A 14,252-nucleotide genomic window follows, 5' to 3' on the forward strand; every position below is an offset into this window, starting at 1 on the left:
ACAAACATACGTCTGCATACTTCGAAGATCCTCCAAGTAATGAATGCTCCATCGGTGTGAGGGCACCAAGTTAGTAGTGGAGTGACGTCACAGCAATAACCGTTCAACGGCTAGAGAGCGACATGTTCACTCCACGACGTGTGGCAGAGTAATGCGTATTCATCGGTCTGCTCTCACCTCCCTCGATGTAGTGAAGGATGTGACGTAACGCCCCAGACTCGCCATCAATGGTGACACGCAGGCGGGCGAGGACTGTGCTAACGTCTGTCCTCTCCGAGAGCGCAACGACAATTGCTTGTTCGGCTATCGCTCTCGAAGCAGTGAATGATGTGACGTAACGCATCACCCTACCCTCGCTATTGATGGTGACACGCAGGCGGGCGAGGACTGTGCAAACGTCTGCCCTCTCCGAGAGCGCAACGATCACTGCTTGCTCGTGCCGGCAACTCGCATCAAATTGGGAGATGGGCTTGGCTGTGACGTCAGGCATCTCTAGTGGATGCATCGATGTGTCCTTACCTACCCTCACTCTCTACGGTGATGCGCAGGCGACGTGGATTATGGTATTTAAGAAGCGGGCGAGTGTTGGTTATGTCAGTTTCCATCGAGTGAGTTAGTGAGAACATATCATAGAAAATGTATTCTTGTGAATGTGGTAAATCTTTTACCCGTAGTGACAACCTTCGTCGTCATCAGCTCCAGAGTTGCCAAGGAGGGCCATCAGTGAAACGAGTGAGATTAGATGACGCTGCAGCACCTATGTACACATGTAATTGTTGTAATGTGATGATTCCATTGACTCAAGTGAATTCTCACAATAGAACTCTACAACATAAGAATAATACATGTGTTCAATTCAGTGATGGTGTTCAAATTATAAAGAGCGCCTTCAAACGTCGGATTGCGACATACAGGGTGCAGAGTTCCATTGTTTCCACCGATTACATGTTATTCTTTAATGAAATCAGGCAGAAAGTTATAGAATTATTGGAATCGGCCATCAGGGTTCACAAAATCATCAAAGTGAATATGGAAGTATTTGGGAGTTATATTCTACAAACACAAGACCTGAAGGAAACCAAATCATTTAATTCACAGAATAGAACAGTTGATCAATCTACTGATTTGAATTCCTTATTTGATGGATTTCGAAATGGGATTATCGCTCAAACTACAGAATTCCAGGAACGTGATTCAGGTAAACATTTCTACCAAGTTTTAATTGGATGGATTAGTAATATTGTTCTGTATTTAAGGTTGGACTTGTGAAAAAATCATGTTTCTGGAGTTGAACATTAATAAATACAGCCCGCTCAGTGGATGTTCATATGTGAAGCTGCCTGAATGTATCGAGCGTAGGAAGGCCGTGGTTAATGTCCGTAATGAAGATCAGCATTGTTTTGCATGGGCTATCACTTCAGCACTACATCCTGCAATCGATAGAACATCAGAAGTTTCATCGTATCCACATTTCAGTACAGTCATAGATGTAACAGGTATGAATTTTCCGGTAAAGTTGAAAGATATTGTGAAATTTGAAGACAAGAATGATATTTCAGTTAATGTGTACGGTTTAGGAAGTAAATTCGAGAAGGGTAAAATAATGTATGAAATAATTGGACCATTACGTTACTCTCAGAGAAGACTTAGAAGACATGTCAATTTGTTACTTATCACAGATGATTTCGGTAATAATCATTATTGTTGGATTAAAGATCTTTCAAGATTAGTTTCAAGCCAATTATCGGCTCATGAACATAAGAAATATTTTTGTGATGGCTGTTTATTATATTTTTCTAATGAACAATTACTATTACGTCATAAGATAAATGATTGTAATCACTTGAGTACTACAACACCATCAACCAATTTCAAAGTCAATAAATATGGGAAAACGGTACCTGAAAATATACTAACTTTTGAAAACTTTGAGAAACAAATGAAGGTACCATTTGTAGTGTATGCCGATTTTGAATCAGTACTGAAGCCGATTCAAACCACTAAACCAAATCCTGAATACTCGTATTCGATCAAGACATTCAAACATGAGCCTTATTCATTTGCTTATTTGATTAAATGTTCATACAATGATGATTTATCAAAATTTGTTTCGTATAGGGGTGTGGATGCAGCCCAGAAATTCGTTAGCAAAATCGAAGATGATTTGAAAAATATTTATGAAAATCATCTCAGGTTTCCTATTCCTATGGATGTACAAACTCCTGAGGAAGAGGAACAGTTTGCTTCTGCCACAAATTGTGGCATTTGTTCCAAACAATTTAATGATGGCGAAGTCAAAGTGAGGGATCATTGTCACCTCACAGGAAAAAAAAGGTCCCCTGCTGCTCATTCATCTTGTAATTTGAATTTTAAATTGCCAAATTTCATTCCTATAATTTTTCACAATCTCAGTGGATATGATTGTCATTTATTCATAAAGGAATTGTATAAAAACAAAGATAAAGTGGATGTCATCCCACAAACTAATGAGAAATATATATCTTTCACAAAACATCTCTTTACACACTCCTATACGGATAAAGATGGTAGGGTGAAGAAGAATTATTTGAAAATGAGATTCATTGATAGTTTCAGATTCATGCCTAGTTCTTTGGAGAATTTAGGTGCAAATTTAACATCTGATCAGTGTATCGAGATGCGCAAACATTTCCCACAAATTGAAAATTTCAATTTGATGAGAAAGAAAGGTGTATTTCCCTATAGTTTTGTTGATGACATCGAAAAACTGAATCATCCAAGACTTCCAACCAAAAATCAATTTTATGATAAACTCAATTGTGAACATGTATCAGATAATGATTATGGGAGAGCTCAACTTGTTTGGAATTTATTCGAATGTCAGGATTTGGGTGAATACTCTGATTTATATTTAAAGTCAGATGTGTTACTATTATGTGACATTTTTGAAAACTTTAGAAATATATCTGTTGATAAATATAAATTGGATCCGGCACAATACTTCACTGCACCCGGATTATCGTGGGATGCCATGTTGAAATATACTAATATTGAATTGGAATTACTAACTGATATTGATATGGTTCACTTCTTTCAAAAAGGTATTCGTGGTGGAATAAGTCAATGTAGTGAAAGGAAACATAAAGCAAACAATAAATTTTTACCGGATTATAATCCAAATGAACCATCTTCATTCATTTCATATTTGGATGCAACAAATCTATATGGTCATAGCATGTCGCAACCATTACCAACAGGTGAATTTTCATGGTTAGCACCTCATGAAATTCTCAATCTTGATATAATGAATGTGGATATTGATAGTCCTTATGGATATGTATTGGAAGTGGATATACATTATCCCCAAGAACTTCATGATAAACATTCCGATTTACCATTCTTAGTTGAACGTTTGATACCTCCATATGCAAAATCGAAAGTTCCCAAATTAATTCCAAATTTAAACGACAAAAGAAAATATATTGTTCACTATAGAAACTTACAGCAAGCTGTCAATCATGGTTTGATAGTGATGAACACACATAGAGTATTGAGGTTTAAGCAATCATGTTGGATGAAGCCTTATATAGATTTGAATACTGAAATGCGTAATAGGTCTAATAACAAATCTGAAAAAGATTTCTACAAACTAATGAATAATGCAGTCTATGGAAAAACAATGGAAAACGTAGACAATAGAATTGATGTTAGACTCATTACACATTGGGAAAATATAAAAAGAACTATAGGTGCTAGTTGTCTCATATCTCGACCAAATTTTAAAAAATGCTCTATTTTTACAGAAAATTTTGTTGCCATTCAATTGGCTAGAGTAAAAGTTCATTATGATAAACCACTATATTTAGGATTTTCCATTCTAGAATTATCTAAAACAGTTATGTATGATTTTTTCTATGGATGTATCAAACAACAGTTTGGAGAAGATGCGTCCTTACTCTACACTGATACCGACTCCCTTATTCTCAAAGTAAATACAGACAATTTCTATGAATTTATCAAAAATAATATAAATAAGTTCGATACATCTAATTATAAAATAGGAAACCAATTCAATATTCCAGTGACAAAGTCAGTTCTGGGTAATTTCAAAGATGAATTCCCAAATGATCCAATAATCAGCTTTTACGGTACAGGTGCTAAAGCGTATTACGTGAAATCTGTTGATGGTGAACTGAAGAAGGCCAAAGGTGTGAAACGATCTGTTATAAAGAATGAATTGACATGTGAAGACTATGAAAAAATCATTGAAGAGGGAGGTATGATATTCAGGAAGATGAACTCGTTCAGAAGCGTATTGCATGATATTTACACTGAATTGAAAAATAAAGTCGCTTTATCGTATCATGACGACAAGAGATTCATCATTCCGAATACCACTCGAACTCTTCCATGGGGTCATAGCGATATAGAATTTTATCGAAATGATCCTAATGATAACATTCGTTGGGTGTCTGAAATCGTTCATTCTTTTTCTCAAGAGAGCGCCTTAGACCAACTAATCAATTTGTTGACTGTAGAGATGAATAATTGAATTATAATTCGAAGTATTATTGCTTATTCCTTCAAACCGGAACATTCTTATTTGTGATTATTTGTGATTATTGTATTATGTATTGTATATGTATCACTTTTACCAAGTTACTTAGATGAATAAAAAATGATAAAAATATTATTTGTTTCATTTCTATTTTCCTAACCAATTACTGTAAAGTATATAACATAATGTAAATGAAAGAAATATCAGTTTGAAAAGAATCATCGTAGAGTGCACAATGTCTAAAACAATCGATAAGTTTGGTAGAAAAAGAAAATTGGGTGGTAATGTCATTCGAGGTCCTCCCGGGATTGGTTTTAAATTAACAAAAGATGGTCATTATGACATGCAAAGAAAAATATTGAAAAATATAAGCGAACCAATTGACAAGAGTGATTGTGTAACTGTATCATATCTTGAGGGGGAAATTAACGGAACAAAGGAGGTTATACTTCTAGCCCTACAAGCTGCAATACAATCCACAATAGGTAATATTGCTCGCGATGCCCGTCAAGCATTTGACGATAAAATTGCAGAGGCTCGGATAACTTTCACTCGTAAATTTGACAAACTTACAAATGATGTGGACATAAAAATGTCTGACATAACAGCGTCTACAAATAAAAAATTTGATGCTATGTCAAACATAACAGGGACTACAATGAAAAAGTATGATGTACTAGAAGAGAGAGTTGAAGTTTTGGAGAAAAGCCATAAAGTCAGGCCATCAGGTGGACTGGGATATCCAGGACTGGACATTGATCCAAATGTTAGAATAATAGAACCAAAACCAAAACCAACAGATGACGTATTAATTGAACCAACATGGTGAATTTACTCCCGCGTTAGGTTAGATTAATACATACTGTAGGTTAGGGTCATAGGTGTTAGGTTAGGTTAGGTTTCACGGCGCGCGAAGCGCGCGGGTGGGGGTGGGGGGCCACCGCGCCGGCGCGCGAAGCGCGCCGGCGCGGTGGCCCTATTACGCTCGCGCCGGCGCGCTTCGCGCGCCGGCGCGAGCGTAGCGAATTGGGGCGTAAGCCGCGCGGAGCGCGGCCCGCTTTCTTCCCACCATTGCTCACCCCGCCCACTTCCTACCATTTCTCGCCCCACCATATTCCAACCATTGCGCATGCACGCCCCCACCTCATTCCCTCCACTCCCAATGATGTTGATACCCCGAGGAGCACGTTCTTCTACATTCAGTACGACAACTCCAGTCATCCAGAGCAGTCCAGCCATACTCAACCAGAAGCAGTGTACTATACGACGAGGAGCTAAGTTTGAGTAAGTTAACAATGTACTTTAATTTTTTACATCTACTAACTTTGTATTATTTTACATTTTCAGAATGGCATCCAACACTCAGGAATTAAATAACGCTGTGGCATCCATCATGCCTATGACAGAGCAGGAGAAGGCATCCACTTCACGAGTTAGGTGCAGATCCACCAGCCCTGACTTATTCGAGGAGGAGGAGGAAGTCAGGCCTGTAAAGAAGGTTTGCCAACGACCTGCAGCGAAGGTTGGTCCTATTTCTAAGTACCGAGCTACTTGCAATAGGACTAATCCTTATGCAGGTAGTTGGTCGACCGCTCCAAACAGCTTAAGGCCCTCCACACCACCCGCAGCAGTAGTGGAACAACCTAGGGCGCCTTCTCCGGAGGAGCCACCAGTTGTATTGTCCCCATCGGAGGAGGCTCCCATCGTATTCACTCCGTCGGTGGTGCCGCTTTCGCCGATGCTGGCAACACCGGTGACGAATCCTGAAGTGTTAGTGCCACAAGTGCGACAGCCTATCGGAGAGGTTAGTGAAATGTTGGACAGTTTTCTACAGAGATGTAAGGAAGCAGAACATGCTTCTCGAGCTAGTGAGGCCGCGTTGGTTAAAAGGAAGCGCGAAATGGCTGAAATTGTTTACCGACGGAGGGAAGCAGAAAAAGTAATAGCCGAACTAGATCGGAAGTATGCATCTCTGGAGAAAAAGTGTGAAGCAGATACCTCTTCGATAGAGACTTATAAAAAATTAGTGACTTTTATAAAAACTTTCCCATAGATTAAGTGTAAGTGTAGTAAGATTAGTTTTAGGTTAGTTAGGAATATTTAATTAAGATAGTTTTAAGTTTATGTTTGTAATTTTAGGAAATAAAAATAAAATAAAAAAAAAGAAGTGAAATTAAGGGTGTACATTGTTTTGGTTTGGTACACATTGAACAATGCGATGGTTGGAGCATTTTTCTTCACTTCGTCTCATTATTATTTCCTTTTTTTATTTCAATTACAAGTTCTTCTATGCAAATACCTCACATCAATTTTTGTGTTCTCTAATCTATTGTAAATAATCTCTTGGGAAGAAAATATGTTTCATAATGAAATCAATAAGTATATTTCATATAATTCATATAGTATTTTCAATTTTCTCTTTCATGGAATATAGCTCATGTCATTTTTGAAATTCATTCCCACTTAATCCCCTCTCCTCCCCACTCCTCCCCCACTCCCTTTCAAAAGTATAAAAGTAGGAATTATCTGTTGGAATATTCAGTTGATCAGCCACCTTCAACATGGAACCTGATTCAACTACTGAGCCGTACAGTGACCCAGCGCATCAACATCCTTACTGGGCTTCTATCCATGAAGGTTTCGTTACCTCCACGACTGCACCTCACTCGATGAATTATGATGACATAATTTATGATGATCGGATACAAGTGCTTCACGTTACTGGAACCGATCAAGCGGACCTGTCTGATGGGGATTATCCAGATCCCTATGATTGGCGGAATGATTACGAATGGGATACACAGTCCGGAAACACAGACGACGACGACAGCGATGACGATGATGACGGTGACGCTGACAATGAGTCCGATGATAGTCCTCCACCATCCCCTATCCTGATTGATGAAGTCCTGAATTCAGACGATGATATGTAATCGTTTCCTCATTTCTCCCATCCTTTCTATTCCTTTCCTTTCCTTCCACGGAGTACACACTTTTTGGTTGGTGTACACGAGGCACTGCGAGGTTGGGGCAGTGTCTTTTTCCCTCTCCCTTATTAGTTTTTTTTTATAATAATCACTCAGAGTTTCTAATAATAATAATCACTTAGAATTTCAAGAAAATTGTCATTCTTATTGCTTTCGAATTTCAAACACTGAATTGTTCTACATTTACACTTCACCCCCTCCTTTTTTTTCCAATATAAATAAATCATCAATCCCAGTTCTATATCATTCTTCCACAATGTCGAGTGCTGATTCCACCACCGAACCGATGAGTGTACCAGAGTGTTCTATGACGAGTACAGGCCCCATCCAGGTACATAGAATAGATTCAACGTTCGATCATTTCAGTACAAATTTTGCACAAATGCTGCAACGTATCTATGATCTACCTGATGATTTCCCGGCACGTATGGAAGAAGGTATGCAAGAGGAAGTAGAGGCAGAGTTAGAGATGGATGTCAATGAGTTAGACGATCTAGAGGATAACGAGCTAGATAATTATGCTAATGATGATGCCATTAGTATATCGTCTGATTCAGATGATTATGAGGATGACATCATCAGTATATCATCAGATACAGATGATGATACAATCATCATTGTTTCTGATGATGATGAGGAGCGTTAGTCCATACCATTACATGGAATAATAAAAAAAACAGCCCTTTTCAGGGCTACAATTGAAGACTGAAACAATAAAAAAATAGCTCTTTTCAGAGCTATCATTATACTTTCAAACAGAAACAGGTTCATACCATTGTTAACATTATAGTCTCAAACAAAATGTATGTATGTAAAAGTATTCATCATTATATGCATACAATGATTGACAAAATGCCAACTTCAACTTTCATTTAAAGTAGTACTCATCATGTAATAAACTCACTTCAGGTTCATTTATAAGGAACGGAATGAAACGACTTCGTAGAAAAACTTCCTCTATTCAGAATAACTCAAATTGATCTACCTTGTTTCAATTACATGATCCTCGTCGTAATCCTTCCCTATCTCAATGTTACATAATGTTTTAATAACATAAGATCGGCATACATCGAAAAGAGCTGTCCTGGCACGTATTAGGTGTTCTAATTAGAATATTGTTTATTTCTCAATTTGTTATTGTTCCACATTATTTGCTATACCAGTACATCTCCCCCCGATGACGAAAAAAAAAAAAATTTTAAACAATATTTTTTTTTCATTCAATAAACAATTTTGTCCTATTTTTGTGTATTTCTACCAGCTTATTATCTATTCTAACTACAACATTTGGATCTTTATCTTCTACTATAATATAAGGACCTTTGAAGATAGGATCATACTTATTTGAAGATGTGTTCCTTACTAATATCTTATCACCTATCCTAACATTAACAGGATTAATTTTAATATCTAGTTTTTGTTTTCGTAACGATTTTGATACCATTAAATTATTTCTCGCGTCATTCCAAGCTGTTTGCAATCTAAATTTTAACTGAATTGGGTAATCATCGAAATTATATACAGGGTCGACTTGTGTAGCAATGCTCGATGGTACTCGACTCATTTTGCCGAAAACCAATTCGTATGGACTATACCGAGTTTCCGTATGCACTGTATTATTATATGCAAAACACCAATATGGTATCCATGAGCTCCAGGTGTCTGGATGCTCTGATGCATGTATGCGTAAATAATCACCTAGATTTTTATGTGTGTTTTCCAATGCTCCAATGGTTTCGTGATGATACGCCGTTGAATTCAGCTGTTCGATTTTTAGCAGTTTGCACGACTCTTTGAAGGTCGACGCTAGAAATTCAGTGCCTCTGTCTGTCACAACTTGTTCTGGAATACCAAATCGTAAAATAAAATTTTCTACGAATGATTTCGCGACTGTTACTGCCTCTTTATTTTCTAATGGATACCCTTCTACGAATTTTGTTAACTCACATTGCAACGTCAAAATGTATCGGTTATTTTCCCTGTCTTGGTCTAAAGGGCCCACCAAGTCAAGAAAAACTTTCTGAAACGCTGAGGTAGCCGTTGTGGTTATTTTCATTGGTTGCCGATGCGGTCTTGAGTACTTATATCTCTGACAGTCATCACAACGTTTTACAAAATTTTCGATATCCTTTCGGAGACCAGACCAAAAGTAAAGTTTTCTAATATTGTTATACATGCGATTAATTCCAGCATGCCCTCCCGTTGGTAACATGTGGTAATCGTTCAAAATTAATTGCTGGGTTTCCTTCCTAGTTATGTGTTGCTGAGCTTTTATTATATTTATTTTTATACCTGCCTTTCGAATTTCATTGGGAATTTCCAAAATGTTTTTTAATAACGATGCGCATCTATCTTCTTTTACTATAACTAATTCTGGAATTCCATATTCTTGGCAAATTTCCTTCAGGTCTCTCAACGATGCACCGAATGCAGTCGCTGATCGAGATTCATCCTGATTCATATAAATAGTATTTGCCTTTTCATCATATAATATATTCCCTTTTATTTTACACTCAGAACGTTTTTTTCTTTGAAACTCAACTTTCGACAAAGGATACAACTGAACAAATTCTTTAGGTGGTTTCAATAATTCTACGACACCAGGATGATCAGGCCTGTTATCGAAAGAGATATTGGACTTTTCCCGTGAATTGTTGCCCAATTTCTTCGTTTGTGCCCTTGTCACGACATTCATGACTTGACAGGAATTAACTGACATTTCTTTCAGTTCGTCGGAGTCAATTTTTATACGACTTAATGCATCAGCCGTTACATTATCTTTTCCTTTAACATAACTTATTGTAAAATCATATTCTTCTAGTGTTAACCTAAATTTCGTTAGTCTACTTGAAGGATTCGTCATACCGAAAAGATATAATAATGGTTTATGGTCTGTAAGGATAATGAACTTTTTCCCGTAAAGATAAGGACGAAATTTTTTCACACTCCAACAAATAGCAAGTAATTCTTTCTCTATCACACAATAGTTGACTTCAGCTTTATTCAGCGATCTGCTGGCGAACGCCACCGGCTTATCATCTGAATTTGACAGAACTGCTCCGATAGCCAAATTTGAGGCATCGGTACGTAATTTAAAAACGTTTGATTCCGAAAAATCAGGATATGCGAGAATTGGTGGTTGTACCAGCGCCTGCTTTAGCGTTTCGAATGCTTTTTGACATTCTTCGCTCCAAGCGAATACTACACCCTTTTTTGACAATCTGTTAAGCGGTGCTGCGATATCCGCGAAATTCTGAATGAACTTCCTATAATAGTTCGCAAATGCTACAAACCGTTTAGTTTCATTCGAGTCTTTTGGAACCGGAAATTGCTGTATAACACGTATTTTTTCAAAATCTGGAGATATTCCTTCAGATGAAATCACGTGACCCAGATACAATATCTGTTTTTTCAAGAATTCGCATTTGTAAGGATTTAGTTTTAAATTGACCTGTCTCAATCGCTGCAAAGTTTTTACCAAATTCCGATTATGAACTTCCAAATTATTCCCGAAAACTATCAAATCGTCCAAATAAATGAAACATCTCTCATAATTTAACCCTGACATTGCTATGGTCATCGCTCGAGAGAAAGCACTTGGACTCAGTTTCAACCCCATCGGTAATCTCGTCATTTGATACTGACCTTTATCGGTTGTGAAACTTGTGTAAGCTCTAGATGTTGCATCCAATTCAACCTGATAATAGCCCTGAGATAAGTCAAGATGTGAGAAGTACATCGCTCCGGAGAGTGAGTCTAAAATTTCATCTATGCAAGGTAATGGAAATTTGTCATCCTCAATGCGTTTATTCAACAGACGGTAATCGATAACTATCCTCCATTGTTTATTACCCTTACTATCCTCTTTTTTCGGTACTATTAACAATGGTGCCGACCATTCGGACCTTGTTTCCTCTATAATTCCTTCTGACAGCATGTTGTCAATTTGTTTATTTATTTCCGCTTTCTGCGAATGCGGTAACCGGTATGGTTTTACGTATACCGGAATGGCATCCTTTTTTAAATGTATGGTCTGTTTACAGACATTTGTCACCGTCAGTGAGTCATTTTCAAAGCGAAATACGTCCGCATATTTTGCACAGATTTTATCAATAGCTATTTTTTCCTGCTTATTAAGACCTTTGGTATTTATGGAGTTGAGTAACTTATCTATACGCTCAACTGAAAAGTGTGTGTTTCCAAAAGTATGAACATCAAATTCTGAAATATTTTCAGTTTTGGGCCTAAAATTTTTCAAGTGTACCTCTTTATCCGTAATATTCAGAATTTTAACAGGTATAATGTGGTTGTGAGGCTTTGCGATAATTCCCGCAGTATAAACACCTTCTGAAATTTCTTCTGGTATGATAATACAATCATCTGAGTTATGTACTTGCAAATATTTAATAATTTCGCACCTTGGTGGAATCGTTATATAATTTTCATACTTGGATTGCAGTGGAATCGACAGTTTCCGATTGTTTATATATATAGAGAATGTGCATAATTCGTAGTTTAATATTGCAGAGTGCTTGACAAAGAAATCTGACCCAATAACACCATTCATATCACTACCAAAGTCATTCACCACATGAAATTCGTGACCTATCTTAACGTCAGATAGTTCTAATGTAATATTAGCCGAGCCTTGCGTGAAGACAAAACCCGCTATGCCGTTTATTTTGATTCTATTTGTCGTATCAACAAACTGATTTTTATTTATACATGATGTAAAAATTACGCTTACCGAAGCACCCGTATCCAATAAAAATTTCAACTCACTTTTTCCGTTTTTCATACATACATAATTAAGACCATTCATACTTAAAACCTTATAATCACCTACATTCTCACTGACTCGACCGAAAAAACTGATTAGCTTGCGGGGAAGGGTTGTTTAATTCAGCATCCTGAGCGTTTTCCATAAAAAACCCTCTTCGAGATGGACTGAAAGTTTGGTTGTTGTGATTATTCCAACGCCCTCTAAAATTTCCGCGAAAATGTCCCTGGTTTCGACCCCTAAAATTATTTTTACTATGCAAACTACTTCCTCTGATCTTATTCGATTGTGAGTTATTGAATTGTCCGGTACTGAAATTTGGTCTTCCCCTATAATTCTGCTGAAATCCTCGACTCGTACGGTTGAAATTATTAAGTTTTGAGTTCCCTCGCATGTGAAACACCTGCGAAGAAGAGGTTGCACCTCCCGTACATTCCTCATCTACAGCTCCCGTTATAGCATCTTTCAAAGCGCTATAGTTCCTAGCTTTTATGACAGTTCCCAGATCGTGACTTCGCAGTCCGTTCGCGAAAGCATGAATTGCCAGTTTTTCGTTCGCAACTTTAAGAATTTTCATTGCCTCGACATTTCCATCGGCTTGCGCTATTGTCAAATCGACCAGTAATTCCTCGATTGATTTACCAAATTCATTCACTGATTTATGTTTTTGTTTTGCGTTATGTAATTCAACTGATAAACTTGCGGCAGAATGCTTTGTCAACAAGTGTGTTTTGATGTCTTTAATTAAATCAGTATTAGACGGATATGACGACTCTAATCTCATCTTTGCACTTTGTGACAATCTAGTTTTAAGGACATAGTTTGTTAGTGTTATTTTTCCATTATCGTCTAAAAGACTATCGTATAATTCAATGGCATCTATTAACTGTTTTACAGATTCCTCCGAATTGTCGGTTATAGGCAATAAGCTTGACGCTATTCTGAGATCAAATTTTTCACCCATTATTGTAAAACTTCTAGTAATTTCTGTAATATTAGCTAATCTAGTCTCTAAGGTATTTCGAATATCGACTAATAATTTGTTTGAAGATTCAACATATAACTTAACTTTTTGAATTATATCTGCATCTTTAGGGCCCGCATTGAATTTATTTTTCACTTCATTTAACTCTGATTCAATCCTATTTAATTCTTCAAACTTGCGATTTATAGCTTTTAGATCGACTCGCCTCTCTTTGCTATCTTTATTTAAATTCCTATTAAAAACTTTGAGTTCTTCAAACGAGTATCTAAATAAGTCTATGATGCTCATTTGCTACGCTAAAGACGAAAATAAATCGATATATTGATACACAAACTTATACTAAATAAATACGACCTTAAAATGTCTTTCCATGTGTCATCCAATTTCCACTCTACTTGTTGTTGGTTTTCACTTTGGAATGCGTGAACCACCCATGAAATTCGTTTTCTTCTCACTCCTTACGCCTATACCAACTCCTGACTCCTCGTTATCTCTCTTCTTATCTTCTTTTCTAATGATTTCTGGCACCTCTTTATTAGAAATGCGCCGAGTGCCAAAATGAAACAGGCGAAAGCTACTATGCCTAGTACTTCGGAAACGGAGAACCCATTGCTAGCTGAAACTCCACCACTGTTCCCGGCTTGGCTTATGATTACTTCTTCTTTACTCTCTGTGGATCCCATGTTGGAAGATGTCAAATGCAACTCGTCTCTATTTCTCAGTATCTACCCGTTAATAACATACGTGGTAATCCTGGAATCATCCTGGCAGGATCGCCATGTAATAAACTCACTTCAGGTTCATTTATAAGGAACGGAATGAAACGACTTCGTAGAAAAACTTCCTCTATTCAGAATAACTCAAATTGATCTACCTTGTTTCAATTACATGATCCTCGTCGTAATCCTTCCCTATCTCAATGTTACATAATGTTTTAATAACATAAGATCGGCATACATCGAA

The 14,252-nt window shown here is 37.2% G+C and overlaps 1 protein-coding gene across 1 annotated transcript; it reads left to right on the forward strand.

The window, feature by feature from the left end:
* Positions 1–5,537: 5,537 nt before the first annotated feature.
* On the forward strand, positions 5,538–8,409 carry LOC141486997 (uncharacterized). The gene is made up of 2 exons (XM_074185631.1): positions 5,538–5,821; positions 5,885–8,409. The coding sequence occupies exons 1-2, from the start codon at positions 5,667–5,669 to the stop codon at positions 6,588–6,590; spliced, it is 861 nt and encodes a 286-aa protein (XP_074041732.1). The 5' UTR covers positions 5,538–5,666; the 3' UTR covers positions 6,591–8,409.
* The last annotated feature ends 5,843 nt before the right edge of the window (positions 8,410–14,252 follow it).

This window comes from Leptinotarsa decemlineata, unplaced genomic scaffold (genome assembly GCF_025532065.1).
Source record: "Leptinotarsa decemlineata unplaced genomic scaffold, Ldec_3_MD MMD2_tig00078346_RagTag_RagTag, whole genome shotgun sequence".
Lineage (NCBI taxonomy): Eukaryota > Metazoa > Arthropoda > Insecta > Coleoptera > Chrysomelidae > Leptinotarsa > Leptinotarsa decemlineata.